We start from the raw sequence: 27,964 nt of genomic DNA on the forward strand, positions 1-27,964 counted from the left end.
TCTCTGGCAGGGAAGGAGCCCGAGCTGGTGTGTGAGGTCGAGAAGTTCCGACTAGATATAGTCGGACTCCCCTCCACACACAGCTTGGGCTCTGGTACCAGTCCTCTCGGGAGGGGTTGGACTCTCTTCCACTCTGGAGTTGCCCACGGTGAGAGGCGCCGAGCAGGTGTGGGTATACTTATTGCCCCCCGGCTCGGCGCCTGTACGTTGGGGTTCACCCCGGTGGACGAGAGGGTAGCCTCCCTCCGCCTTCGGGTGGGGGGACGGGTCCTGACTGTTGTTTGTGCCTATGCACCAAACAGCAGTTCAGAGTACCCACCCTTTTTGGAGTCCTTGGAGGGGGTGCTGGAGAGCGCTCCCGCTGGGGACTCCACTGTTCTGTTGGGGGACTTCAATGCTCACGTGGGCAATGACAGTGAGACCTGCAAGGGCGTGATTGGGAGGAACGGCCCCCCCGATCAGAACCCGAGCGGTGTTCTGTTATTGGACTTCTGTGCTCGTCACGGATTGTCCATAACGAACACCATGTTCAAGCATAAGGGTGTCCACACGTGCAATTGGCACCAGGACACCCTAGGTCGCAGTTCGATGATCGACTTTGTGGTCGTGTCGTCGGACTTGCGGCCGCATGTCTCGGACACTCGGGTGAAGAGAGGGGCGGAGCTGTCAACTGATCACCACCTGGTGGTGAGTTGGCTCCGAAGGTGGGGGAAGATGCCGGTCCGACGTGGCAGGCCCAAACGTATTGTGAGTGTCTGCTGGGAACGTCTGGCAGAATCCCCTGTCAGAAGGAGTTTCAACTCCCACCTCCTACAGAACTTTGCTCATGTTCCGGGGGAGGCGGGGGACATCGAGTCCGAATGGACCATGTCCCACGCCTCCATTGCTGAGGCGGCCGACCGGAGCTGTGGCCGTAAGGTGCTCGGTGCCTGTTGTGGCGGCAATCCCCGAACCCGTTGGTGGACACCAACGGTGAGGGATGCCGTCAAGCTGAAGAGGGAGTCCTATTGGGCCTTTTTGGCCTGTGGGACTCCTGAGGCAGCTGATGGGTACCGGCTGGCCAAGCGGAATGCAGCTCTGGTGGTCGCTGAAGCAAAAACTCAGGTATGGGAGGAGTTCGGTGAGGCCATGGAGAAAGACTTCCGGATGGCTTCGAGGAAATTCTGGTCCACCATCCGACGTCTCAGGAGAGGAAAGCAGTGCACCACCAACACTGTGTGTAGTGGGGATGGGGCGCTGCTGACCTCGACTCGGGACGTTGTGAGTCGGTGGGGAGAATACTTCGAAGACCTCCTCAATTCCACCGACACGCCTTCCCATGAGGAAGCAGAGTGTGGGTTCTCTGAGGCGGGCTCTCCTATCTCTGGGTTTGAGGTCACCGAGGTAGTTAAAAAGGTCCTCGGTGGCAGGGCCCCGGGGGTGGATGAGATTCGCCCGGAGTTCCTAAAGGCTCTGGATGTTGTGGGGCTGTCCTGGTTGACACGCCTCTGCAACATTGCGTGGACATCGGGGACAGTGCCTCTGGATTGGCAGACTGGGGTGGTGGTCCGGAGGGTGTGTTCCAACTACAGGGGGATCACACTCCTCAGCCTCCCTGGTAAGGTCTATTCAGGGGTGCTGGAGAGGAGGGTCCGTCGGGAAGTCGAATCTCAGATTCAGGAGGAGCAGTGTGGTTTTCGTCCTGGCCGTGGAACAGTGGACCAGCTCTACACCCTCGGCAGGGTCCTCGAGGGTGCATGGGAGTTTGCCCAACCAGTCTACATGTGTTTTGTGGACTTGAAGAAGGCGTTCGACCGTGTCCCTCGGGGAGTCCTGTGGAGGGTGCTTCGGGATTATGGGGTACCGAACCTCCTGGTACGGGCTGTTCGGTCCCCGTACGACCGGAGTCAGAGTTTGGTCCGCATATCCGGCAGTAAGTCGGACTAGTTCCCGGTGAGGTTTGGACTCCGCCAAGGCTGCCCTTTGTCGCCGATTCTGTTCATAACTTTTATGGACAGAATTTCTAGGCGCAGCCGAGGCGTAGAGGGGGTCCGGTTTGGTGGCCTCCGTATTGCATCTCTGCTTTTTGCTGATGATGTGGTTCTGTTGGCTTCATCAAGCCGTGAGCTTCAACTCTCACTGGAGCAGTTCGCAGTCGAGTGTGAAGCGGCCGGGATGAGAATCAGCACCTCCAAATCTGAGACCATGGTCCTCAGTCGGAAAAGGGTGGTGTGCCCTCTCCAGGTCGGGGACGAGATCCTGCCCCAAGTGGAGGAGTTCAAGTATCTTGGGGTCTTGTTCACGAGTGAGGGAAGAATGGAACGGGAGATCGACAGGCGGATCGGTGCGGCGTCTTCAGTGATGCGGACTTTGTATCGGTCCGTTGTGGTAAAGAAGGAGCTAAGCCGAAAGGCGAAGCTCTCAATTTACCGGTCGATCTTCCGAAAGAAAAGAGTGACCGAAAGAACGAGATCCCGGATACAAGCGGCCGAAATGAGTTTCCTCCGCAGGGTGTCCGGGCTCTCCCTTAGAGATAGGGTGAGAAGCTCGGTCATCCGGGAGGATCTCAGAGTAGAGCCGCTGCTCCTCCGCATTGAGAGGAGCCAGATGAGGTGGCCGGGGCATCTGATTCGGACGCCTCCCGGACGCCTATCTGCTGAGGTGTTCCGGGCACGTCCCACCGGGAGGAGACCCCGGGGACGACCCAGGACACGCTGCAGAGACTACGTCCTTCGGCTGGCCTGGGAACGCCTCGGGATCCCCCTGGAAGAGCTGGATGAAGTGGCTGGGGAGAGGGAAGTCTGGGCGTCCCTGCTAAAGCTACTGCCCCCACAACCCGACCCGGATAAGCGGTAGAAAATGGATGGATGGATGGACCTTTGAAAAAGAGTTTGGAAAGATGATGTAACACAGGCATTTGCTTTTGTTAAGTTAAAGGCTTTTGTATGGTCGTGACATTGTGTGACCGCGGCTGACTTTGACGGGCACGGCTGGCGGACACGGCTGGCGCCCAGCACCATGTTCGCGCTGTTTTTTTTGTTCTATGACAGCATAATAAATTAGCGTTGTTTTTTTTTTGTTTTTTATGTACCATATTCAATTAGCAATTGATCATAATCAGTGTATGATTGCAATATAATACCAACTTGTCTTTTTTTTTTTTTTTTTCTCCTGAAAAGTTTTTAAGGAGCGAGGATTCCACCCGACATCGACGATAAATAAAGTATATATAATAATAGCCACACAGGCTATGCAGCAATTTTGGTCTCCGGCTCCATCGTTGACGTCACGCCAAGACATGACGGCATATTGATTTTTTGCGATGTAAAAGGGGCGTTCCCAAAACAATTAGTTATTTACCAATTGCTCCAAAACAGATTGATATTATTGGAAATTATTTTGTGGAGCAAAAAATACATGAGAACTATCTAGTGAACTATAGGCCATCTGGATCCTCTAGTTCGTTTAAGTACAGAATGTGAGTACTTTGGCCACCTTCGGAGAGAGGGCAATCCGGTTTGAAAAGTCAAGGCCGGACAAATGGCGTCGTGTTTGGCCGAGGCTTGTGTCTGTCTTTTTGGTTCTAAAAAATGCCCACTATCGCATGACCTTGTACTTGAGCCTTATCGTCCTCAGAGCAGCCCAGATGGCACCGTACCCTTGACAAAGACTCACGTCACACTCCCAAAGCTCTATTGAATGTCTCTCACACTGCAGACGCCTGCACGCCGTCTCCCGGTCGCCCAAGCTCCAAACACACAGCACGCATTTGTTTGACTGTGTTTTTGTAAGAGGCTAAACTTCACTGTGGCTACGACCAGCTGTGTGTGGTTGGAGAGGATAATTATCATCCATACAGGGATGAATGTGTGCGCAATCTTCACGACCACAATGACACAAGCCAGGGAATACATGCATACTGGGATGAGAAAAAACAACATTTAAAATGTTGCACTAAGACAACTGATTATTTCACAGTTTACAATATTTCCTGAATTGGATTTTTATGGTCAGGGAGCCCCATTTCCACAGGAGAGGTACTGTACTCTGCCAAAATCCTACGTAACCATTAGAACCGTGACTTATTTTAGCATTGCCAAAATTACCTCCCTCATTTCTTCGCTAGAATACAACCAGAAACGGTAAAAAATACAATTAAAAAAATTAAAAGTTTACAGGCTGAAGTATTGCGTGAGACCTATGAATCCATTTACCAATGTTACAATGGTGCAGCAATGGCGTATTTGCTTGCAGTGGTAGACAGTAACATGGTAAAAATACTTTGTACTTAAACGGATTGTTCAGATATCTTTATTTGATATTTTTTCACAAGTTTTTACTTTTACTCTTAACAACTGAAAACAGATACAGCTCGCGCCAGGTATTCACACGGATCTTCAATAGATCTCTGGAACTGTGCGAAGTACCATCCTGTTTCAAACGCTCCACAATCATCCCAGTCCCCAAAAAACCTGCAATCTCGGGTCTGAATGACTACAGGCCTGTCCGCCTGACATCTGTGGTTATGAAGTCCTTTGAACGCCTCGTGCTGGACTACCCCTGGAGCATCACAGAACCCCTGCTGGACCCACGGCAGTTTGCATATCGAATAAACAGGTCTGTGGATGACGCAATCAACATGGGACTGCACTTCATCCTAGAACACCTCGACGGCGCAGGGACCTACGCAAGGATCCTGTTTCTGGACTTCAGCTCTGTGTTCAACTCTATCATCCCCGAACTACTCTGCTCCAAGCTTCTCCAGCTCAGCATCTCGCCTGCCATCTTCCAGTGGATCTAAAGCTTCTTGATGGGCAGGACACAGCAGGTGAGACTGAGGGACACCACCTCATCTACACGCACCATCAGCACCAGGACCGCCCAGGGATGCGTCCTCTCTCTCTACACGATTGACTGCACCTCCACGAAACCGGCTGTCAAACCTCTGAAGTTTGCGGACGACACCACAGTCATCGGCCTCATCAAAAACGGTGACGAGTCTGCATATTGACATGAAGTGGAACGGCTGCAGCTTTGGTGCGACCGACACAACCTGGAGATGAACAGGCTCAAGACTGTGGAGATGATCGTGGATTTCAAGAAGCATCCTTCGCCACAGCTGCTCCTCAGGCTGTCCAACTGCCCCGTGTCAACTGTCGAGACGTTCAAGTTCCTGGGAATTGCAGTCTCCTGAAGTGGGAGACCAACATTAACTCCATCCTCAAAAAGGCCCAGCAGAGGATGTACTTCCTGCGGCTTTTGAGTAAGCACGGCCTGAAACGCGAGCTGTTGAGGCAGTTCTACACAGCAGTCATTGAATCAGTCCTGTGTTCATCCATGACAGTCTGGTTTGGTGCTGCTTCGTATGAAGACAAACTCCGATTGCAACGGACAGTCAGGACCACCGGAAGAAAAATCGTCAGTACCCGCCTACCCAGGACTTGCACACGGCCAAAACTAAGAGAAGAGCAAGAAAAATCCTTTTCGACCCTCCACATCCTGGGTCACCACCTGTTCCAGCTCCTTCCCTCAAACAATGCAAACTAAAACAAGCAGACATTCCACCGGCTTCGTCACTCCTGACTTACAATTGCATTGTAAAATTTTTGTACACTACAACATTATTCGTGCACTCACTGTAGTAGTAATTTGCATATCTGTTGTTGACCAATACTGGCCACTCATGTGCTTGAGAACTATCTGCACCATTTACACGATTGTCACGCTTCCAGATTATCACACTATTAGTCACTTTAAACTGCTCTAAATTGCTTGAGGACTCTTCATCATTTGCACTATTGTCATTGTATCAGCATTAACACATTACTGGTAACCTTTCATTGCTCAATGACTCTCCTTTAGTGTGTTTTTATGTCCTAAAAGTATATTTTGTCACACTGGCTGTCTGTTGTTGTCCGTTGAGCAACTCCAACTACCGGAGACAAATTCCTTGTGTGTTTTGCACATTCTTGGCAAAGAAAGATGATTCGGAATCTGAGTACTTTCTACTCCTTACTTTGTCAAAATAGGCTCCTGACTTTTTTATCCTCTGCTGACACAATGTAAAAAAGACAGATTTAAAAGTCAACAGCAATTTTGATCTCGATTGATTGAGATCTTGGGAAATTGTAAGGTGGAAAAACAAGGACAGCAGCAGAATTGAGGAATGTGAACTCGGGAGCATTAAAGGTGGAGTTAAGGAAAATTTAAAAAGCACTTTTTGTCATATCTGTAAAAACTTCCTGTATGTCCTGACAGTATAATATTTTTATCATGATCTTTTGAAAAAACATCCCTCTCACACCCAATCTTATGCCTATAATATCATTTGAATTCTTTTCAAATGTGTCCCACTGCAACAGGAACGGCCTATTCTCCGATTCTTCTGCTGTAGCAGGTATGACCGAATAGTGTGTCAATTAGGGCTGTATGATTTTGGCAATAAATCACATTGCGATTTTTTTATTTATTTATTTATTTTTTTTTTTAAACCTGTGCCATATATTGCGATGTGAAATAATACAGGATCAGTGTCGGGAAAGTTTATTTTCTACGCAAACTAGTTCAAAGTTCAGTTCATCATTCCAGAGATGAACTAGTTCAGTTCCTAGTTCATGATTCGAAATTTTAAACTCAATTCACCGATCCAAAAACAAACTAGTTCATAGTTCTTTTTTTCCCCCCCAATGTTGCTGATGGGCTATTCCCCTCAAAATAATGGCATTTCATTTCCCCATTGTTGCTTCCCATTCAGTCCATACTTGTAGACAGCTGCAGCTTTCACCCTACAATCTCAAAAACATGAGGAAAAATGTTTTGCTTGAATGGTGTTTTTTTTTAAATGCGGAATTAAAACAAAAACATGTTTGTCCTTAATGTGCAAAAAAAACAAGAACACTGTATGACAGGAACGATGGTGAAAGGACCACTCATATTGCAAAACAAAATAAATTCCATATTATCACAATGTGTTTTTAAGCATTCTGATACAAATAATAATTTTCCTAGTAATCCATTTTTATAATTATGTACTCTAATACAAAAGAACACTTTCACTCCCATTTACGCAGTGGCCCTGAACGCACCTCACACAGCTGCTGCATGTCTGCCCAGTTTCATTTTGAAGACTGAAATAGGAAATGCAGCAGACGTACATTCTTTGTATTAGCATGTCCGAATAGGTCCTTCTTCCAGTCACTTTTAATATTACAGGTGATTCACTGTATACTCCAGAACACCAACATCGCAGCAGACCCTGCGATGTGACTATTGCGCACATCTACATCGCGATGACGGTGCTCAAAAAAAATATCGTGCGGCCCTGGTGTCAATCATTTTCTCATGCACGCACACTCGTGCACACACAGTCTGCCGCACACAGCAGCCTTGCGCCGATCGGTTTCTTGGGCAGATTATTGAACTCTGGTTAGAAAAAAAAAAAAAAAAAAAAAAAAAAAAAAGGAATTGTACAGCTCTCAAGTCAAATCAAAGGTAAACCTATATAACAGTGACATATTCTATGTAGACGGCAGCATACAGCCGGACTTGGAAAACACACTGCCAATGTCACGGTTCTCACCGGGTCATGGGGTAAGTTGATCACCTGTTATATTTTTACTTGATAGTGCATTGCAAAATAAATAAATAAATAAATACATCAGACCTTTCATTTTTGGCAACTTTCCAACATGAATAACCCATGCTACCAACGTAGCAGCCCTGGCTAACATCGACTTAAAAACAGTACACGTTATGCAAAATACATGGCTCGTGCACACGAGTGCAGACTTTGGTCTGGGACGTGAATGGAGTGGTGTAGTAAGGCTACATGTACATTTTGCTAGCAGCTTGAGAACTACATACCTCACCTTTAATGAAGATCACGTAACAGATTCAGAGAAGCAAGATATTCCCAATCCATGGCCTGATTTAAGAGAATGTTATGTTTTGGCTCGAATAATGATTCATTGCTAAATGTGTTGTATCTTGTGCCAGCCTAAAAATCCTCAGAATCAAAATCATCTTTATTTTGCCAAGTATGTCCAGACAAAGACAAGGAATTTATCTCCGGTAGCTTCTGTATCTTGTGCCAGACTGAAAATCATCAACTTCTAGTGTTCAAAAATGTATCTGAAAAAGAGCACACAGGTCACGAGGAGAGGTATATATATATATATATTTTGTTTTAATCTAAAATGAGGCTTCAAAAAACATTTAAAAAGATAAGCTATTTTTTTCCCGCTCTCAAACCCTGTGAGCATGTTCGCTGAAAGCGCTAAAACCTCATCCCGCTTAAAGATGCAACTTTGCCGAGCATCTTTCTTCTGCCTAAATAACCCCTACATGTTTGAGCCGCGAAGCCCACTTAAAAGCCTCCGGAGGACGAAATATATCCCACCGGGTTGTCGTGAGGCTTTCAACGCCACGAAGACAGGAAAACGGAAAAAGTGAAAACGGCTTAACACTACATCTCCACAGTTCAGTACTACATAGGTCTCAGTCTTTTGCACATTTTCAGCAATTACCTTCAAGCATGTATAATGTGTCTAGAAAAAAATAAAAATCTCTGAATTCACGTTGAGATTTTACAGAATGAAAAGTGCTTTACAAATAAAATCTATGATTTATTTAGGGTCATTAAGGGTTAAAACACAAACATTTGCAGATAAAAGGAGAATGGAGAGTGCTTAATGTCTAAAATGGGTCTTGAAATGAAAATGAAAAAGCTCGCCAATTCATTCTGGGTCCAGCAACGAGTTGATCAATCAACTAATTGTTTCAGCTCTACTTACTACTGTCACCTACTGGGATTTGGTGCTGCTCATTATTTAAAAAAAAAAACTAACAAAACAAAAAACTCTCTCTGAGCCTGAAAATGATGCATTAGTGTTTCAAACGGGCTTTAAAAGACGGGCATGCACACGGTTTCCAACACAATCAATCGCTACCATTGATCTCCTCTCTTAAAGGTAGAAACAAATCAAAAGTAGCAGCAACGCACGACCTACATCTGATGCTTTGCAATCACGTAACACAGAAAGTGCACTTTTCTCTACGTTGAGCGGCAATTGAACTCTGCCAGTCGCGGCAATAATATACGGAGGACGCTAAAGATGACACCTTATAGATTTGGGATTAACCATTTCCAGCTGAAGGAGATTTGTGTACCATTAGTCTAACTCAATCAGGGGACTAATTCAATCAAAGGCACAGTGGGCGTCCTGACGTGAGGGCATCTGTCACGCTGCCTTCTCACTGCATCCTGCGCTGACATTTACACAAAAATCAGCTGGACGCAAGCCTTCAGATGGTCTGCCAAACAAAAGGCACATATAGAAAATATAGGGGCGCACGCACACGCACACACACAAGCACATGATCTGCAAGATCATTTTGTTCATTAATTAGATGTACAGTACATGGCTCATTTGTAAATAAATAAATCCATAAACAAAAAAGCATTTTCTGTCCCGCACCCTCGCGAAATTTCAAATAATCCACGCAATTGTTGTGTAAATTATAGTTGTCTTGAGAAAATGTAACTGTAGCTATGCTAAACGTGATTGCTAAATATTCTTTAAAATACCAAATAGCTCTTGAATACCTCCCTGAAATGGCTTTCCCCCCCCGACCCCCGCTTGTCCCTTATTGTTCAAATATATATCAAATTGAACACATAAAACAAGTTTTAGATCAGCTATTGGTATACTGCCTTGTAATTGTTGAAACAAATTTTAGCACAGACATTTTTTGGGAGTGTCACTCAAATCAGTGCAACACTGTCACTCATATCATCAGAAAAGACAATATCTAAGTTTTTCTTTTTTTATTATTTTTTTCTTTACCAACACAACAGCTAACGCAGCTAGCATGTATGTACTCTCGAGCTAAAAAAAAACAAAAACAAAAAAACATGGCATTGATTTTGCAACGACATTACTGTAATTAGAGTAATCGTAAAATTAAGTTAGCATTCAAACAAAATATGTACAATGTTTTTGAAATTGTATTTTTATTTTTTTTTTTAAAGGTGCTTACTCAGGAACCTTAAAATATATTTTGTAACAGGGTTGCAGGCAAACAAAACAAAATATATCAAGTAATGTAATGTTGTAATGTTGATGTTTGAGCCGGACCTTTTGCTTCTTTTTCATGTTTAAAAAAAAAAAAAAAAAGCCAGTCGGTGCCTCAATGGTCCTCCATTTCTTGAATGACACAGACCCAAACATCACAGCATGAGTGCCTGACTTTTACATGGATTCAAACAAGGCCTTTCTCATGGTAATATTCTCTTCACAACTCTTAACAGCACGAACTCCCTTTTTTGCGCCGTAAACCAAATGCTTCAGTCTTTCCCATCTCAGCCTGCTGCACGGCAAACACATCAACGTGCATGTGCGAGCTCTTACGCAACACGCAAATGAGAATGAAATTGATCATCCCCTTGATGGGACGCGCATCTCTTTTAGAGTCCAAGCAGCACATCTCATTATGCCACTCTTACTGTAATTATTCGTGGTCCAATAGACAAATGGGATTGTTAGATTTTGTGATGATGCAACATACTCAAAGAACACTTTATGCGTGATGCTCAGTCATCTTCCCGGGCACCGCCGACCTTTGTCATTTTTCCATTCAAATGTGTATATTTTGGTTTGATGACCTTAGGGACCTCCATCAGACCCAACACAAAAACATTGTAATGAGAAGCAGCGTAAAGGTGAAACAGAGGCCGAAAATATGTCGAGTGAAAACCTGCTCTGGCTTTGTGACTTAAGCAGAGACATTTGGCGTGCCCTCTAAATCAAGTAAATCACACTTTATGAAGAATGTTCAAAAAAAGAAAGTGAACCAAACCTTGGATTAGAGTGAACCATTGTGACCTTACGAACCTAAACTGACGAGACTGTACAGTATATCCGAGATCAGGGGTTTTCCTTAATTTCCGAACCGTGCGTTGCGGTTCACGGTTAATATACTTTTTAAAGATAAAACCTCTGACCTGTTACAATGTGGCTTCAGGAGATTTGCTGAAACTATGGCTGAATATCCACCGCCAGAAAATAAAGAAAAAAATCATTTGCCAACAGCTGCGCATAAGAGTAGCGAACAGAAGCAAAGCAGCGCGGGATTAGCAACATTTCAGCTCGACAGTACCCTTTTTCACCTCTATTGTTCATTCCAAGAAACAAGACTTCAAAACAACAACATTTAACATGACAAATAAGTCACACTACCAACGTAGCAGCCGTGGCTAATGTTGGCGCCACAATGCTAATGCTAGCTTAGTATTGCTAGCGCTGCTGTTTTGTTAAAGCTGCTTATACTTTCTTTGTGACTATTTATCACGACTCGGCGCCTTCGAGCAGTTCGTGAGGTGCGCGGCTTTGGTCGGAGAACTCGGAGAGCGGCTGCATTCCGATCTTGCCGGCAGTTTCGACGCCGCCGTCTCACCCTTTGAATAATGATTCCAGTAAGATGTCGCACACGTGAGTTAAATGCAAGTTGTACCCAAATAAATGGTTGAAAACAATCCGTTCTCAAAGATAATGCAAAGAAAAATGATGTGCTTTATTTTTAAGTCAAATACAAATGAATCGTACTGGATTTCTTTTCTTTTTTTAAAAACTCTAACATTATGCACCATTTGAACATAGCAGTTTTGTCATTCCCCTCCCACGTTCACCACTAGTGGAAACCTGCACTTCGAGAATCACAGACCTAGGCTGAAGAGTTAAAAGTGAGTGAAATGTCAAATGAAAGTGACCTTTCCATTTTCCAGTGCGGCATGTGACAAACCAACATTTGGTGTACAACGTGCGTGCGTTCCCTCACCTTGCAGCTCAGAGGTTTGAGGGGTAGTCCCGAGACAGGATTTCCTTGATGCCGAGTGGTGTTCGTCTGCTGGGGCGAGTGGGAATCCTCGGACTCTTTTCCACCGTGGTAGACCACCCTATCAGAGATATGAATACTTGAAGCACAGCCCATGCTTCAGCCCCCCTTTTTTTTTTTGTGTGCAAGTGCTTTTTTTACTTTGAGGGTCACCAGTGTCATTCGCTCACTTTTTCTTTTTTTTTTTTTTAGTGAAACAAAATGTCCATGCTCTCGGCTTAAATATATAAATAGATATATGTCATCTGGGCCACAACAAAGCCAGTTCTGCAATTGCTCTAAAAAGAGGCATGAATAATAAATGTTCTATCCTCCCCACCCCCCACCCTACTCCAGGAGACCAGGAAGCTGATTTCCTCCCGCTTGTTTTTCACATGAACTTAATTGGAGATCTTTAATCAAAGCAGCAGTTCTTCTTTTCTTTTTTTTTTCGGGGGAGGGTGGGGGGGGAAAAAAAAAAAAAAAAAAAAAAAAGTTGGGTTACAGTTCAGATGGACTGCTCAGATCCCCCAAGGCTCCTTCTTGTCGCTCGTACCACATCACCATTTTTCATGTTGCTTTTTGTTGTGCTCAACTTCAGCCATCAAGTAGGCCTCAGCGCACGCGCGCGCGCACGCACGCACACGCACACATTCATACACACACACACACACACACACACAAACTCACTCAGACAGTGCAGCCTCATGCAACAGTTTTATCCATTTCTGCTGTGCAATGTTGCATTGGCAGTCGTCCTTGTCCCCCCTGGTGCCGTCCAACAAGAAGAAGAATATAGAGTAGATAGTGAGGCTCTTGTATCAATGCGCCGGCCCACTTCAGCTGAGGACGACCAGGGTACGCGTCGTCACCGCGCTTTGCTCCGACCCCATCATCATCATCATCATCATCATCATCATCATCCTCCTACTCCTCATCATCATCCTCATCCTCATCCTCATCCTCATCCTCAACAGGCTGCAATATTCATTCGCGTGCACACTCGTGGCAAAGCATTCCCGGCGGAGCACAACGCAACTCCCCATGTATCGGCTCCGGAATCGGTCGGCGGAGGCCGGCGTTCACGCGTCCGCTACCCGCTTCAGGATCAGCCCAACCCGGGCGCAGCGTCTCCGGACTCCTCGGTGCTCCCTCATTCCGGTGGCGGTGGCGTCAGGGGTTGTTAAAAATACAAATCGAGAAAAATGGAAGGATGTATGTAGAGGTTGTCAAATGGGACGAGTGACGAACATACCTCCCCTTTCTGGAGAATGCAAACAGGGGGGGGGGGGGAAATTCAAACTAAAAAGGCAGTAATTCTAGACAAGTTTCGGGCGCAGGATGACGAAAGGCGGCGAGCACGAATAAAGCCGCCACATCGAGCTGGTTTTCTCCTAGGCTTGCCTTTTCGCCGCCTTGCCTGGCGTTTGCACTTCCATTTCTTCGCCGCTGCTTGACAGCGGCACATCCAATAAAAGCACCCGCAAGGATTGACCTCCAGCCTTTGCTGACGTCAATGCAAATGAGGTGCGCGCAGCGAATGGGCGCCGGTCTCCCGCAGCCGGTGGGCGGTCCTCCACGCGGCGTGGGAACTTCGAATGCGCCGACGACGCCGCGTGCACTTTGGCTCCTCGCCGCACGCCCGAATGCAGGCCAACAAAAACGGCTTTTTCACATTTTTTCACAACTTTCAGATCCACGCACTAGTACACTTTTTGGGGTCCGAATTACTCCAGTCAGGTTTTAAAACACTACGAGTGCCACTTTGAGCCCACTAGTGCAGCTTAAAGCCTATTGAGCATTTAATGCGATATTTTGGCAAGACTGTGCACTAGTTGATATCCGTGTGCTACTAGTGCTACTGCAGAATAGGGGCATGATACAATTCTACTATTTTAGTAGTAGTACAAGACGTAGTTGTCCTACTAGTGTGTCAAAATTGTCCTACTAGTGTGCAGAGGTATCGTACAGTAGTGGGGGGGGAGATGACAAGTTTTACTAGTGCACCTTTGTTTTTCTACGAGTATGCCGAACTGTCTTTTACGTGAAGCTCGGAGAACATTTATTTGATGGTCTAGAAATCCATCTTGAGTATTTTCTTGTATTCGTAATGGGCCTCGACGCCGGCGTCGTCCAGTCTTCCCTCGCTCGTTTACAAATGATCCCGAACGTTTTAATTGGAGCACGCGGACCAAACGATATCTCACTTGTACCGCCATCTCCGTGCTGGCTTCCAATACATTTTAGAATGAATGTTCACATTTTTACTCTTGGCTTCTAATGGGCTGGCTCCGTCCGACCTCTCTGACCTTTTACTGGGAAACTTGTTTTCTGTTCGACTGATCAAGTCTGATTCTCAATTAAGCCCAATTATAATATATAAATATCCTATTATAATATATATATAAGCTTCAAAACTCCACTGTGACACAGTAAAACTGTTCTGGCGTCATAGGGATACAGATTTTCCATTCTGCTAGCTCCCACTCTCCTTATAACAGTGTTTTTTATGTCCTGCATTTGTTTTATGCTATTTATGTCATGCGATACCGTCTATATTTTTGGGGGTATATATTTGATATCTACTCATCTACAGCACTTTGGTCAAATGTTGTTTTTAAATGTGCGTTCTGCCTTTCACAACTTACTGAATTCCTATATGACATTTCTGCACACGAAGAGGACAACTTAAGCGTACGGGAAGGAAAACGAGAGGTGCATGTTACCCGTGAGACAAAACTAGGCCCAGTGGTGCCTCTCAACAACCATTTACTCCCATGAAGCCAAACCTGAACACTTTGGTAATAATTCCAAGAGGTATGTTTGGTCAAACACAACGGTGCTCGTCACCAAAAGAACACCGTCCCTCCGGTGAAGCGTGGTTTGTGGCAGCATTGTGCTTTGGGGCTCAATGGTCTTCAGCTGGAACCGGTGGAGGGAATTTAGAACAGTTCGAGATAGTTGTGTACCAACATTATCTTCGTCGTTTACTTTCACTTCCCCTCTCGAAAAGATTAAAAAGAAATCGTTCCATTGAGTTGTATGCATATAATCTGGCCACGTTAATGGTGGAAAACATTGAGAAATCATTTATCTTTGTCTTGTTTTTTCATTTCACGAAAGAATGGCATTTGAACAGGGGCGTGGAGACTTTTTTCAAATGGCAGTGGCATTTTGGAATGAAAGTGTACACCTTTTTCATAACCGCTAGATGGCGGCATACATTTATACATTTGTGAATGGTTTCTTTTTTTTTTTTTTCATTTCCCCCTATACCTATGTAGAATGCGCACTATCCATCCATCAATCTTCTGAGCCGCGGGCGTGCCGGAGCCCATCCCAGCTGTCATCGGGCGGGAGGCGGGGCACACCCTGAACTGGTCGCCGGCCGATCGCAGGCCACATAAAAACAAACAACCGTTCGCACTCACATTCACACCTACGGGCAATTCAGTGCCTTGCGCACTATTGACTTATAAAAAAAAATGTGGGGAAAAAATGCGCATGATATGCGAGAAATGACGGTACATTGGTGGTGTTTTTTTTTGTTGTTGTAATAATTCTATCGACTGTGCTGAAACACAGCACTAGGACGTACTTATTTAGACGTTTCTTGTTTTCTTGACATGAATAAGCGAGTGATATTTTTGTCTTAATTGTACGACTGTCCTTGGCTCACTGAGTGGTAACTCGTGTATGTTTTTGTTCTTCTGCTTGTATCTAAAACAATAAAATAAAATATCTACAATCCAACAGTATGTGCTCAATGTGTGCTATTTAAGATTGAGGGTTTACTTTAGGTGATAGTTTTTTTGAATTACATTTAAAAAAAATGTTTTTCCAGACTTCAGCCTTGAATGCCAGCGTTTTTCACACTAGAGGGAGCCAAAGAGTAACTTCCGTCACCAAAAAGGAACACTTTTTATTTATTTTTATTTTTGGGGGGGGGGGGGGGGGGGGGGGGGCATTCCCACGCCGAACAGAAAATATGCACGCAATGCGCTCTGATCCTCATTATTATAAATGTAGTGAGTTAAAATACTTTCCAAAACCCCCTCTTAAGTCAAAGTTTGAGTTATTAGTCTGAAGAGTAAGCCTACATTTCGGATAATACCCATCAATAATCAGTCCGCGTGCTTCCGTGTTCCTCATTTTTGAAACGTGCAACATTCAAGCCAAGAATGCCTCCCCCCAAAATAATGTGGGGGGGGGGGGGGAAGAAACAAGTGGTAAGAATAATAAACCCATGTAAAACACACAGTATACGTAAGAATAATAAACCTATGTAAAACACACAGTATACTTTACATGCAAATTATTAATATTATGGGGTGGGAGGCACAATTTTAGATTTGTCATTTTTTTGTGTGTGAACGTGAACTGAAAACACAAATCCTGGTCAGAAATCTTCTGACCGTTTATAATTTGGCATTTAATATACTGTACCGCAGGTCAGAGATGCACTATGGACGAGTCGTCGGGAAATTGGAAAATTGGGAAAGGGGAATTTCACAATGTCAGTGGGTCGACTTCGCAAAGTGTCGAGACACAACATAGAAAATCCAAACTTTCAACACACCAGCTATTCCCTTCAATCTTGTGCTGTCTGCACACAATGTTCTTGTTTTATCTTTTGTTTTTGTTTTACTTCCACTTCCCGGTCGTGACCAATCTGTCGTTCATCTCACAATAGGCACATGTAACCCTTGACTCTCCAAACGTGTGGGTCGAGCATCTTCGTCCCGTGCCGGGGATATTTCACAACAATGTGTGACTTTATTTGCTGTCGAGAAATTGCAAATACAAACAACCGTTCGCGCCTCCGGTTAATTTAGAGTCTTCAATTCACCTACCGTGCATGTTTTTGGAATGTTTGGCCGGTCGTCCGCCGTGCCGGCCCTGGAAGAAATATGAGCACGTGCTGAACAAATGTACAGTATTTGATTGACAGGTGACGATCGAGTGAGTTTTTCAGTGCGTTCTGCGGACACACCCGCACCGTCCGACAGCCTGGAGGCGGTCTCTATTTTTCACGATTTTGGAGATTCATATTACGTACTTGCCGATTTTTATATTAATTCAACTTTGGCAGGCTCGTTCGCAAAAGTCTTTTCTGTGCTGCGTCAAATTGACAAGAAGTTTTATTTTCACTTGACGGGGTCTTTACGGTCCATGTACTTGTCTGAGGATCTGAATGCAATTTTCCCCTAATCCCAAATCCTAATCGGTTTGGGGAAACATTTGCTGAATGTGCAGTGTGGCTGTGCGATTAGGCAGCTGTACAAACAAGCAAACCTTGCGCCAAGAGTGCTGCAGAATCCGATTGTACACAACAGCTGCGAACAGCAGACGATCTCCGTCACTTCGTCACAAACGTTCGTGACGCACGCTCACCCCCCGGCCCCGGCCCCCGAATCCCCGAGTGCGACCGTGCTGTGGGATTAGGACGCCCGGGCCCCGTCGCAGGCCGCGGCTGCAACCCGATCGCATTCACCCCGTCGGTGGCTTATCCGTGCCGCATGGTGACGAAGAACGGGAGGTGCGCTCAAATAGGCCGCGTGCTCGAGCCGGCCCGATGCCAGAGAGCCGAACATTCTCGCGATGCGTCGGCTGCTGAGCGAGCTGTTGTGAAAACGCGCTGTCGCGGCAAGGACTGAACAAGGGTTAATTGCGTTTGGGAAACTAAAATCACTTCTGATCGATTGTTGGTTTGATTCCCAAATCTAACCAACACAGTGCCTTGGCAACAGGATGCCACAAGACGGGACCAAAACACTACTTTCGTCAAAATGAAGCTCCTCAACTCACTTCAACACAGTTCCTAGGCACCAAGATGCCATAAAATAGTGACAAAGCACTACTTTTGTCGAAATGAAGAACCTCAACACACCTGAGCATAGTTTCTTGCACCATGACGCCACCAGATGGCGCCAAACCCATGCTTTTATTGTTTCCGCCTGAGCACAAAAACAACGAGCGATAGGTGAGTTTTTCCAGAGGTAGAGGTAAAAAAAGAAATCTGAACATAGGTCAATGTTGAAATGTACCCGAAAAAAAATCTCCTCTGTTTCTCAGACAGACCTGATAAATACAGCGGCTGAAATAAGTCTTCGCCATTCTTCTCCATAAATATACAACCCCAATTCCGATGCAGTCGGGACGTCGTGTTAAACATCAATAAAAACAGAATAGAATGATTTGCAAATCATTTTCAACCTATATTGAATTGCAAAGACAAGATATTTCATGTTCAAACTGATCCTACTCGATTGTTTTTAGCCAATAATCATGAACTTGGAATTTGATGGCTGCTGGGACAGGGTCGTGTTTACCGCTGTGTTACATCACCTTTTCTTTGAACCACATTCAATTCACCTTCGGGAACTGAGGTCCCTAATCGTTGAAGCTTTGGAGGTGGAATTCTTTCCCATTCTCGCTCGGTGTTCGGCTTCAGCCGTCCGTTCAACAGTCCGGGGTCTCCGTCGATACAGGCGGGCCAGTCTAGTACCCGCGCTCTTGTACTACGAAGCCACGCTGTTGTAGCACGTGCAGAATGTGCTCCGGCATTGTCTTGCTGAAATAAGAATAACCATGAGCACCTTTGGAAGAATATTTAGCGAGAAGAACGGTGACGTGTAAAATACTTATTTCAGCTGCCGCATGGAATGACAGTCCAATTTTTCCCTTCTGTAAGCGGCTCCGAAAATGGACGGATGGATATTGAACCGTTTTTACCAGTAGATGTCAGCAGCATGCAACACTCAACGCATGCAACGACATTCCCTCACTTTACAGTCTTGTCTTCACTGTTTACCCTCGCCGTCGCAATATATCGTGAAAAGAAGCTGTCTTCCCGGGAAGGATATCAGTTGAACTCGTCGTCACATTCAATATTCTCACACATTTGCTCTGCCTCGCTTATGATGATTATGTAATGCAAGCACGTAGCATTGGCCTTGACCTTTACTGGTTCCGTAAGAAATAACTGTAAAGGAGCGTACCAAAGTACTTCTGAGATACGTGAAGCCTCCACGTTTCTACCGCCACCTTGCTGACCTTTCACTGCAATGACAACTAAATGAGAGTTAATAGATGACAGTATATAGTGTAGGCCCATTGTACAACTACATTGTACTATCAGAAGGAAACTATACCCGCAAAAACAACAACAACAACAACAACATAGTGCTCAATGACAACAATAACGCTGTGCCCTGCGACTCGCTGGCGACCAGTTCGGGGCGTAGTCCGCCTTTCGCCCGAAGTCAGCCGGGATAGGCTCCAGCAGCCCGTGACCCCGAACATTGAAAATGGATGGATAAATTCACACCCGTCTGGAAGTGTCAATCAAAAGAGAGCGTCGTCGTCGTTTTGTCAAGGCAGAATTCTTGAATTGTAGAAACCAGTGGTTAAAGTCGACTGTCACGCTTAACATCAAACAAAGAGCCACAATGCACATACACATTACAAATACAAATACACGTTGCGTATTTGAAACAATCGCATAGCTTTGCCTCAAAGCCAGATAATATGACAGTACTCCCAGGCATATATTCTTTATCCTCTGCAAAGAATGACGAATATTACTTTGGCTTACTGAGATTAGTTGTGAACAGCTCCATGTAGGCCTACATGGACATCCATATGTCTGCATTATACAATTTATGATTGTAATACGCAGGAAAGGACACGCATTGTCTCCGTGCTACACGTTCGGGGGATTCCTCTCCGTCCCTGCCGTCTCTGGTGTCACAGTCGCGGAGGATTCGTCCGCGGTTACTGGCGTATCCGCTGCAATTAGGCCCCAAGAACAGGCTGGCGCCGCCCGTGTGCTGTGCCGGAGAAGGCAGATGATCGCCTTGATCAGTTCGTAGGTGTCTTCTCGAAAAGAAGTGCTTCGTGAAATACACTGCGTAGCGGGTGAATTCCGTTTGAGTCTGGGCCTGTTCGGCCGCATTGTACGGGAATGGGATATATCTGGCGGACGAGCGGGTCATTCCGTCCCACACGGCCGCCGTGGCTCGGCCCGGGGTCGACCGGCGCAGTCCTGATCGGTCTGCCAGGTCCCTCTGGAATTCCCCGGTCGCTGGGAACCCCCGGCGCGGTCAGCACCTACGTCTCGGCACAGGCAGCGCGTCGTTTCCCACGGCATCGCGCTCCAAAGCCGGCCGCGGCTCTGCGCACAGTTCCAGGGGGACTGCCCTCGGGATCCTGACGCGGCCGATGAGCCGGTCGGCATCATTTGATAATAAATCCTCTCCGTCTCTGAACTGACTGACGTTCTCTCCGTATTGCACCGTTTGCGACGTCTTCCAATAGAGCTAACGCGGCCATTGTTGTTGTTGGCATTTTCTGCATCACTTTGTGCGGGCTTTTACATCCACGCGTGTAATTGCAGACATGCGGGTGTGTTAATCGTTCATCAGTGCTGTCGTGTCTGCAGATTTATTGATTATAACACTTTCCCGGCATCCCCTTCAGGTGTCGCCAAAGCACCACAAGCTGTCGAAACGTGCGTACGCCAGCCGTGAAGTTGGCGCGAAGCGCCGCACATTTTTCCCGCACCTGAACTTGGCCGTGAAAAAGAACGTCCACCAGGTTTTTGTGCGTACGCACCTTTTGTACGTGAGGAAGTGCAAACTGACCACAAGACAGGCATTGTCTGGCGACCAGTCCGGGGCGTGGTGACCGCATTTGACAAGTAACGCACACAAAATTGATAAGACACGTCCTTTGAATTCCATTTATGAAGACGTTTCACAATACAAAACAGCACTTGCTTTCCTCATCGCTGCCCTCCAGTCGCAGCGGACATCAGGAGGTAAACACGCAGGCGCATACGAAACACCCTTACTGTATCCTACTGTGAACGCAACAAAGGAGGAATTACCAAACAAACACATTTCTTTCTTCATCCTGAAGGCATTTCTGCTGCGCAAACAAAAACAGCCGAGCGGTTCAGTGAGAATGACTTGCAGCACGTAACTGGCCCAGTTTTGCGACGAGAGAACAGCAGAGGTCAAAGGTATACAATATCTGACATGGACTGTAAAGATATAAAAACAGGAATCGGTGGGAAATCCAATAAAGAGAAAAATAACGTTGTCTCATCAATTAAAATCTTGACAAAATCACGTTCCAATGAAAAGAAATTCATCATGTTTCATGACCTACATAACAACTTTAATACATTTCTTGCAATATAAAAAAAAAAAAAAACACCTTTGGAAAATGACAGAAGTGTTGTTTCTGTGTTCTCTGAACAAACTGTTCCTTGTCCGCACGTTGACTTGAAGATGTCGAAGCCAAATACAATAGCCAGGCCAGAAATGCAGTTATTATTGAGATCTATGATGATGGAGAGTGACGGCTCTATTGCGCACGTGGACAATTTATTCCGTACGCTTGTACAGCGCAAGGCAACAACTTTCCTGTGATTTCTGATGTCGCAATGCCTTTTATCGAGGCCACACAAAACGTCCCCCATAATTAACATTTCAAATTAATATCTTTCTGACAACACCGGAAACTTAAAAAAAAAAAAAATAATAATAATAATAATAATAATTCATGTATAGGCACAATGTATAGCAGAGCCGTTGCATAATGTCACAGAGTGGAACTAATAAAACGGCCGATTAGTATCCGGTAAAGCCCCGGTATTTGCGAGTATTTGACGCCCACCGAAAAGGAGTTTGTAGTTGCCAAAAGATGGCAGAAAACTAGTTCCTTGGCCCTAAGATGGAGCCAAGTCCATAATGTACGCAGACGAGACTTTTTGTTGTTTTTGTCGTTTCCCCCAATTAGCGAATGTTGAACTGCAAATAAGCGGCGGTTCACTGTATATCAAAACAAAGCAAAGGCACTGTAATGCAGAGCGATGTCAAATCCAAACAACACATTTATATTCATTCGGGACATAAATACCCAATCCGGGAAAGGACTTGATGCCAACTGACAGCACTAATCAATGGATTTGTGGATTTGTTAATGCACGTTTAAAGAACATCATGTTCATTAGTTTGACTTCCCAATAAATGCTGCACAGCCCCCTTGTTAATTGGCGTGTTAAACTTAGTTAGAGACGCACTAGGTAATAGTAGATTGAAAATCCGCAGTTGAATTCTCTAATCTTTTAAAGCTCCATAAAAAACATTTGGGCTCATTGCTGGCATGTCTAGTGGAAGTAGGACTGCAGCGCGCCACGCCGGCGGACGTCGGTCGTCCAGCAGTGGAAGCCGCCACCCAGCGAGTTGGCGTGGCGAATGTTCACCTTTATGGTCTTTATACCTGCGCCGCAAAAACAGTAAGTTGACATCGAACGCTACTCGCGGGTGATTGCGATCATCATGGTGTCAATTAAAATAGCGCTTGCGACATGCAGGCAAACTCACCGAGGTCCTCAAACATTTTATGAATGGTGGATTCATTGGCGTCAACCATGACACGCTTCTCATCCAGCATCAAAACATTCATGGACAACCATTTGGAGGACATCCAGAGTGGGTGATCTACACAAAAATGCAAATAAAGTCGATTTATTGAAGAATTTGTCAACATTTTTCAATGACCTACGACAAGATGCAGTCAATGAAGTACCAACCATCGGGAATCAGAGGTGTTGGAGGTTTCACGACAGTCCAGCCTGCTTTCTTGAACATGTCAATCTGAGAAAATAAAGTTCATAACGTAACTTTCTTCGCACCTTTTTTTAAAAACATCGTTACAGAGTCATCAAAACATTTTCCACGGTAGGCACGGTGAGGACGAGAAGCGTAGTCGGCCGTCGTCAAACAGAATGCGCGCGACTAAACCCGACAGTACGTAGTACGGCCGATCAAAGCTTGGCTTCGGATTGGGGAATTGGGGAATTTGGCAGCGAACTAATATTGTCAAACATTTCTTGAGTCTCACCTGGCGACACGGCCGATCGGGGTTGGACAGCACAAGGCCCGGTCCGATGATGTTGAAGGTGGCGTCAATGTGCATGGGGTTCGGGTCTTTGAATGAGATGATGTGGATATTGTAGTCTGGGGCCAGGTGACGGCGCATCCACTTGATTCCCATGTAGTTGGTAACCTGCAGGAGACACACGCTCCACTGAGCGGGTTTCATTGGAGGTGGCGCGGCATGTCGCAGAGGCAGGGGACTCGAGTCGGACATACGTCGCCAATTTTAGGACTTGGGACTTGCTCGGTCAAAACTTACAAATGGCTCCACTTGACCAACCAAATGACATGGCAAGCGTCGTCTCTTTGTGCCCCAGCATTTCAACACGATAACTTGATGCAAATGCTTTTATTTGACATCGATTAACCCTCAAACAGACTTTGATTTATAGCCCAAGGCTGAAGTTTAACAGTAGCAAACTATGTCTTCAATCTTATCTTTCAATCTGCACGTCGCAGGCCACATTGCGTGACTTGCAGTCAAGGCCAAGCTGGAGAGGAATAAAGTTGCTCGACTCGTGCGCTTGAGCGTACCTGACTTCTCTGGACAAAAAGGTCCTTGCCGGCACGGATGAAATCGGCGGCGTCGAAGCAGGGCTCGTGCTCCGTGGTCACGAATTTGCCCTGAGCGGCCAGCTTGTGTCTGTCTTCCACCGTGCGGATGGGGTAGTCCTGAAGGGAGTCGAAGCCGAGCCGGTGTCATTTCAAGTTAAAGAGCGGGTCACTTTGCACGGGCCACCGCCGTAAGGCATCACCTGATCGTACAGCTCATCGGCCATCGTGGGCTTGGGAGCGGTGGTCCATTTAGCACCTTTTCTGAAATACTCCTTGATCAAGGGTCGGTACGCTCGGTACTCGAAGAAGCGAGCCCTCCATGCCATCGGAGCCTCGATGATCTCGTTTCCCACCACCATCAGGATATCTCGGGGCATGGCGGCATACATGCCTACAAAAACAGCAAACCGTCGTTCACATATTTCCTTATACAGTAGGCTTCAATTACCCAGGTTTTTTTCCCTTATCGCGACGGGGCATACATGCGAGATATGATGTGATATAAGCCATCACGTGATGATGTGTCACTTCGCTCGTTCCGCCACAATTCTATTTTAGAAGCTGCCAACACACCGTTGGGACGGCAAAATGTCAGGAATAAGTTGTTAGTCTAAAAAGTGATATCATACATGCGCTGATGACGAAAAGGGAGTGTTTTGTGCTTTTGAAGAATATTTGCCAGTCTCATCACAACTGCAAGATGTATTGCTGCATTATCATCAAGTATCGGTGCTTCGCATCGGCAAGAACTCGAATGTAAGTTGTTTTACTTGTACTCAACCTGGATAAACTTGGTCTCGGTTGATCCCGAATTGCTTTTATTGAAACGGTTATCGTAGGCAGTTCGTAAGATTTCGATTGCGTGCGTTTCTTCTCTCGTCACAGCATGACTCAATGGCTCTTTGTTTCAACTCAACTTTATTTATAGAGCACGAATAACCTGAATTTCCTGCGCATGAAAAAAAATTGGAACATAAAACAATGGCAAGCCACAAAACAATAGAGCCAAAAAAGAAACCCGGTGAGTGAGCAATAGTACCTGATGATTGGAAGTCAGGAGTTTTGTATTCCAAGGACCAGTCGACACGCTCCGGCCTCCTCACGTTCACACCCTCGTGACGCAGAATATTGCACATTTCGTCAATCTCAGAAACAGCTTTTTTCAAGTGGTCCGCAGGAAAAGGTTGGCCCCCGTACTTCTGGTAGAAGGACCAGTACTTATCGTACGTGTTCGCCTGGCAGCAAATTTCAAGGAAAGAAAGCGCATCAGCGGTATTTTCGTCCGGACGCTACGCTTACAAAAGTGATCACCAGTGAGTCCAACGGGAGATTTTGTTCCACGGGACCCGAAATACCTGGGAGCGCTACTGCTCACGTGCCACACCATTAGGTACCCTAGCTACAACGTCACCATTTCACGTTTACAAGGGATTTCCACTTTAAGGTCCGTGTACTAGTGCGCTGTTTGTCCTCACTAGTGAGACTATCGAGTGAATGCTCATAGGGCTTTATGGAAAGCTGTATGAGCAGTCATTCCAAATGCTTGCTCTCCAGTTGAAGGTCCATGAACTCGTGCGCTCGAGACAAAGCGCGTACTAGTGCACGGACATTAAGCTGGAAATCAAGGATATCGAAAGAAACGCTCAAGCGGGTTTCCATTGAATAACACTGTACTGTATTTGTTTGCCTTATTAACTGTAAATACACGAGAGGGGAAAAATACAGGAGGAACACCTGTCGGTATGATGCAATACAAGTTTCATTGTTAAAATGCCTGAGCATTACCTTCATTCGAAATGACTCATCGTTTTCACACACTCATATTGTGCAGGTGTGTGCGGCTAATGAAGTATCCTTTGACTATAATTTGGTGTCGTTTGACAAGAAGAACAAGAACAAAACCCTTACTTTCACTTCCACAGTGAAGGGAGGCACACGGGCATTTTCGGCACGGCCCACGATGACCTCCTCCAGAGGGTCCCATTCGTTGTAACTGCTAACAGGACACTCCTGCTGAGCGGGGTCGGTGACATGGTCGTCTTCAACCGTCGGCTGTGTTTGAGCAGCTGCCGCGCTGGAGGTGCTCTGGAAGGCCCGCTGCACCCAACCGGTTGCTGCACGGCCCACCTGGCGACGGGGGGGGGGGTTACAAAGCGCAAGTCGTTCACTTTCCATACTGCATGTATCCCAAAGAATATTGACGTGAATTCTGATTTCTTACAGGCTTTCTCAGAAAAAGAAATCTATATATCACGGATTGATCATTTAAAGTAGCAATATATGAGTAACTACGTCTTACGCCAGTGGTGGTCAAAGTTTGAACCGCATGTTCCGCCACAAAAGACGGTTTAAAAAGATTCAATGCAAATGGATTGTATGAAGAAAAAAAATACAAATACAACAAGATCGCACTTAACAAATGTACTGTACTATTTGCTTTTTAATGAATTTTCTCAATATTGCCCAATGAACAACTTAAAGTAGGGCCTTGACTTAAAAGATGAATCTGTCCTGTGATCACGTTTGTAACTCAAGGCACTCGACTCCCCAAACATCTTTCCCCATTAAAATTGATTTCATCCAGTCCAGTGGCCCAATAAAACACCCAGCAAAGATTTGGGGAACATGTTTTTTAATAAGGAAAAATTGCACTCTACAGCATTGTACTTTAGAAAAACGAACAGTAATAACATAATTAAATAGAATGTACGGCGTTAAACAGTTTTGCGCATCGTGATAATTCAATGGGCATTGTGCTGCTCTTTCTGCTGTGCGTGCCTTTCCCAGTCTCTTATAAGCTCAGTGAACTGCAGTAATGGTTGTTTTTAACAGGGGATAAAGGATATTGCCCGAGTGTATTGATGTAATGTCTGTCTACGTGTGTTGCTCCGCCACTTTTGTTCAATCATCTATTGCTTAAAGGGCTTTCACGACTGCGACATTGACGCTAGTTTCGTTAGCTTGCCTGTGCCATTTGTTTGCATTGTGTCATAGCTTATAAATAAACCTTAAAAACCATAAGTGCAAGAGTCAGACCATCTGCAGGCGGAAAGCCGCACTACTAGTGCGCTGAATTGTCCTACTACTTTGCCAATGTTGTCCTACTAGTGAGGAAAAAGAGGGTACTAGTGCAGGTTAAGATGGATATCAAGGGGTTTACGCAAAGCCTTTTGAGCGTTTCGTCTACATCTAGGATATTGGATAAATGCGCAAATGGCTTTGTGTGCCCTAATTTACAACTGCATGCTACTAGTACCACTGGTGACATGATAGAATTCTACTACTTAACATCTGGCGCTCCACTAGAAGTGCAAGTAGTGAGCAACAATCACACAGTTTTACCTCACAGTCCCTCCACACGAGGTGCACTGAATTGTTCTCACTTGTGAGCACAAAGAGCCCACTAGTATAGAGACGTTAAGCTGGAAATCAATCACAGCCACAACAACAACAACAACAACACCAACAAAAAAGAAAGCTCAAGCAGTTCTAAAAGATGAAATGAAAACGTGTTAAAAAGTTAAATACAACTGAATGCCCTGTACTGGATTTTTTTTTTTTTTTTTTTTTTAAAAAGGATGTAACATTTCATTCTGTGATTCTTCTCACTAAAAGGGAGCCATACTTTGAGAAGCAATGTCCTGGGCAAACTAAATGAATCAATAGGATTTATGTTATTCTCAGCTTTCCATCGGGAAGGGGGTTGACCCTTTCGGACCTGCTATCAATGCAACGCGAGGTTGGTCCCGTGCCAAAGTACAAGTGTTAGCACTCGTCCTTATCTAGGCGGAGATAGACGCAATCTAGTCTTGCTGGCTCCGGTGTCAGTGAGTTCGAGAGCGCATCCGTGCGCCGCAGCTGTCGCGTCACTCAGGGAACCCGCGCCCAAACGCACGCGTGCGATTACATCGAGCTGGGGACCAAAATCCTTCTTCTAAAATGTTTCTCAAACCGACAAAATACAAACCACGGCTCCGATCAGATGGGCCGCCTCTGCCCCTCTGCTGCCTCCTCGCAGACACCTCACGCGCAGCATTATAGCCCAATGGTGATTTGGTGTGAATTCAAAGGTGGCTCGCGGTCCTCCCGGCTCCCTTTTTTTAGAATGAAGCCGCCTCGGCTCTCGGCGAGCTTTATAGCGTCACGTCTACGTGCCTGCCAAACCATTGGTCGGCTGCAGGTTGTGCGGCAACGTGACTTGAGGAAAGAAGCATTTCGGAAACACAATCCCTGACACCAGCAAATTCTTATCTGCTGGCCGACTGGCGCTGAAGGTTTCCGAGGAGCGCGTCTGAAAATGTTGCAGGAATCCTGACTTTCACCGGAATAAAAACAGCCTCTTTGAAGCTGCATATGTCTTTCTAAAGGTAATCTATTGAGCGGGACCATAAATGTCCAATTTGTAACCCGCGTTAAGCAATTTAACACCTCAGACCGAGATCACCTCGGAGAATGAACGACCTCTGCTTTTTTAGATCAAAACCACAAACGTTTATTACATGCACGGTTTTATCGAGACAATGTTGCCTGGACTTGCAAGCTTAATTCGCTTTGTGACCACGCTTGTAACTCAAAACACTGGCTGGATAGAAATGTTTGTAATGTGTTTT

The 27,964-nt window shown here is 45.6% G+C and overlaps 2 protein-coding genes across 5 annotated transcripts in view; both read right to left on the reverse strand.

Annotated features, from left to right (window-relative positions):
• The window catches only part of pde8a (phosphodiesterase 8A), a 68,143-nt gene extending 54,819 nt beyond the window's left edge, over positions 1 to 13,324 (reverse strand). For 2 of the 3 annotated variants that reach the window (XR_009768194.1, XM_061670834.1), the window contains exon 1: positions 11,815 to 13,324. Coding sequence is in view for 1 of the 3 variants with exons in the window: in XM_061670834.1 (XP_061526818.1) it covers positions 11,815 to 11,967 (153 nt within the window). In the remaining 2 variants the exon portion in view is untranslated. The remainder of the gene's footprint in view (positions 1 to 11,814) is intronic. The other variant, XM_061670837.1, reaches the window with a different exon arrangement.
• A 7,255-nt stretch (positions 13,325 to 20,579) lies between these two features.
• On the reverse strand, positions 20,580 to 27,474 carry gatm (glycine amidinotransferase (L-arginine:glycine amidinotransferase)). Of its 2 annotated transcripts, none has more exons than XM_061670839.1 (9): positions 27,322 to 27,474; positions 25,263 to 25,481; positions 24,394 to 24,589; positions 23,555 to 23,745; positions 23,334 to 23,471; positions 22,765 to 22,950; positions 22,454 to 22,517; positions 22,245 to 22,361; positions 20,580 to 22,140 (listed from the first exon to the last, which is right to left on the reverse strand). In XM_061670839.1, exons 1-9 carry the CDS (start codon positions 27,388 to 27,390, stop codon positions 22,028 to 22,030), a joined length of 1,293 nt encoding a protein of 430 aa, XP_061526823.1. In that variant the 5' UTR covers positions 27,391 to 27,474; the 3' UTR covers positions 20,580 to 22,027. The 2 variants fall into 2 exon arrangements, with proteins under 2 accessions (XP_061526823.1, XP_061526824.1); XM_061670840.1 differs by having other exon boundaries at positions 22,765 to 22,929; positions 27,322 to 27,473.
• Between the last annotated feature and the right edge of the window lie 490 nt (positions 27,475 to 27,964).

Source organism: Phycodurus eques, chromosome 2, assembly GCF_024500275.1.
Source record: "Phycodurus eques isolate BA_2022a chromosome 2, UOR_Pequ_1.1, whole genome shotgun sequence".
Taxonomy (NCBI): Eukaryota; Metazoa; Chordata; class Actinopteri; order Syngnathiformes; family Syngnathidae; genus Phycodurus; species Phycodurus eques.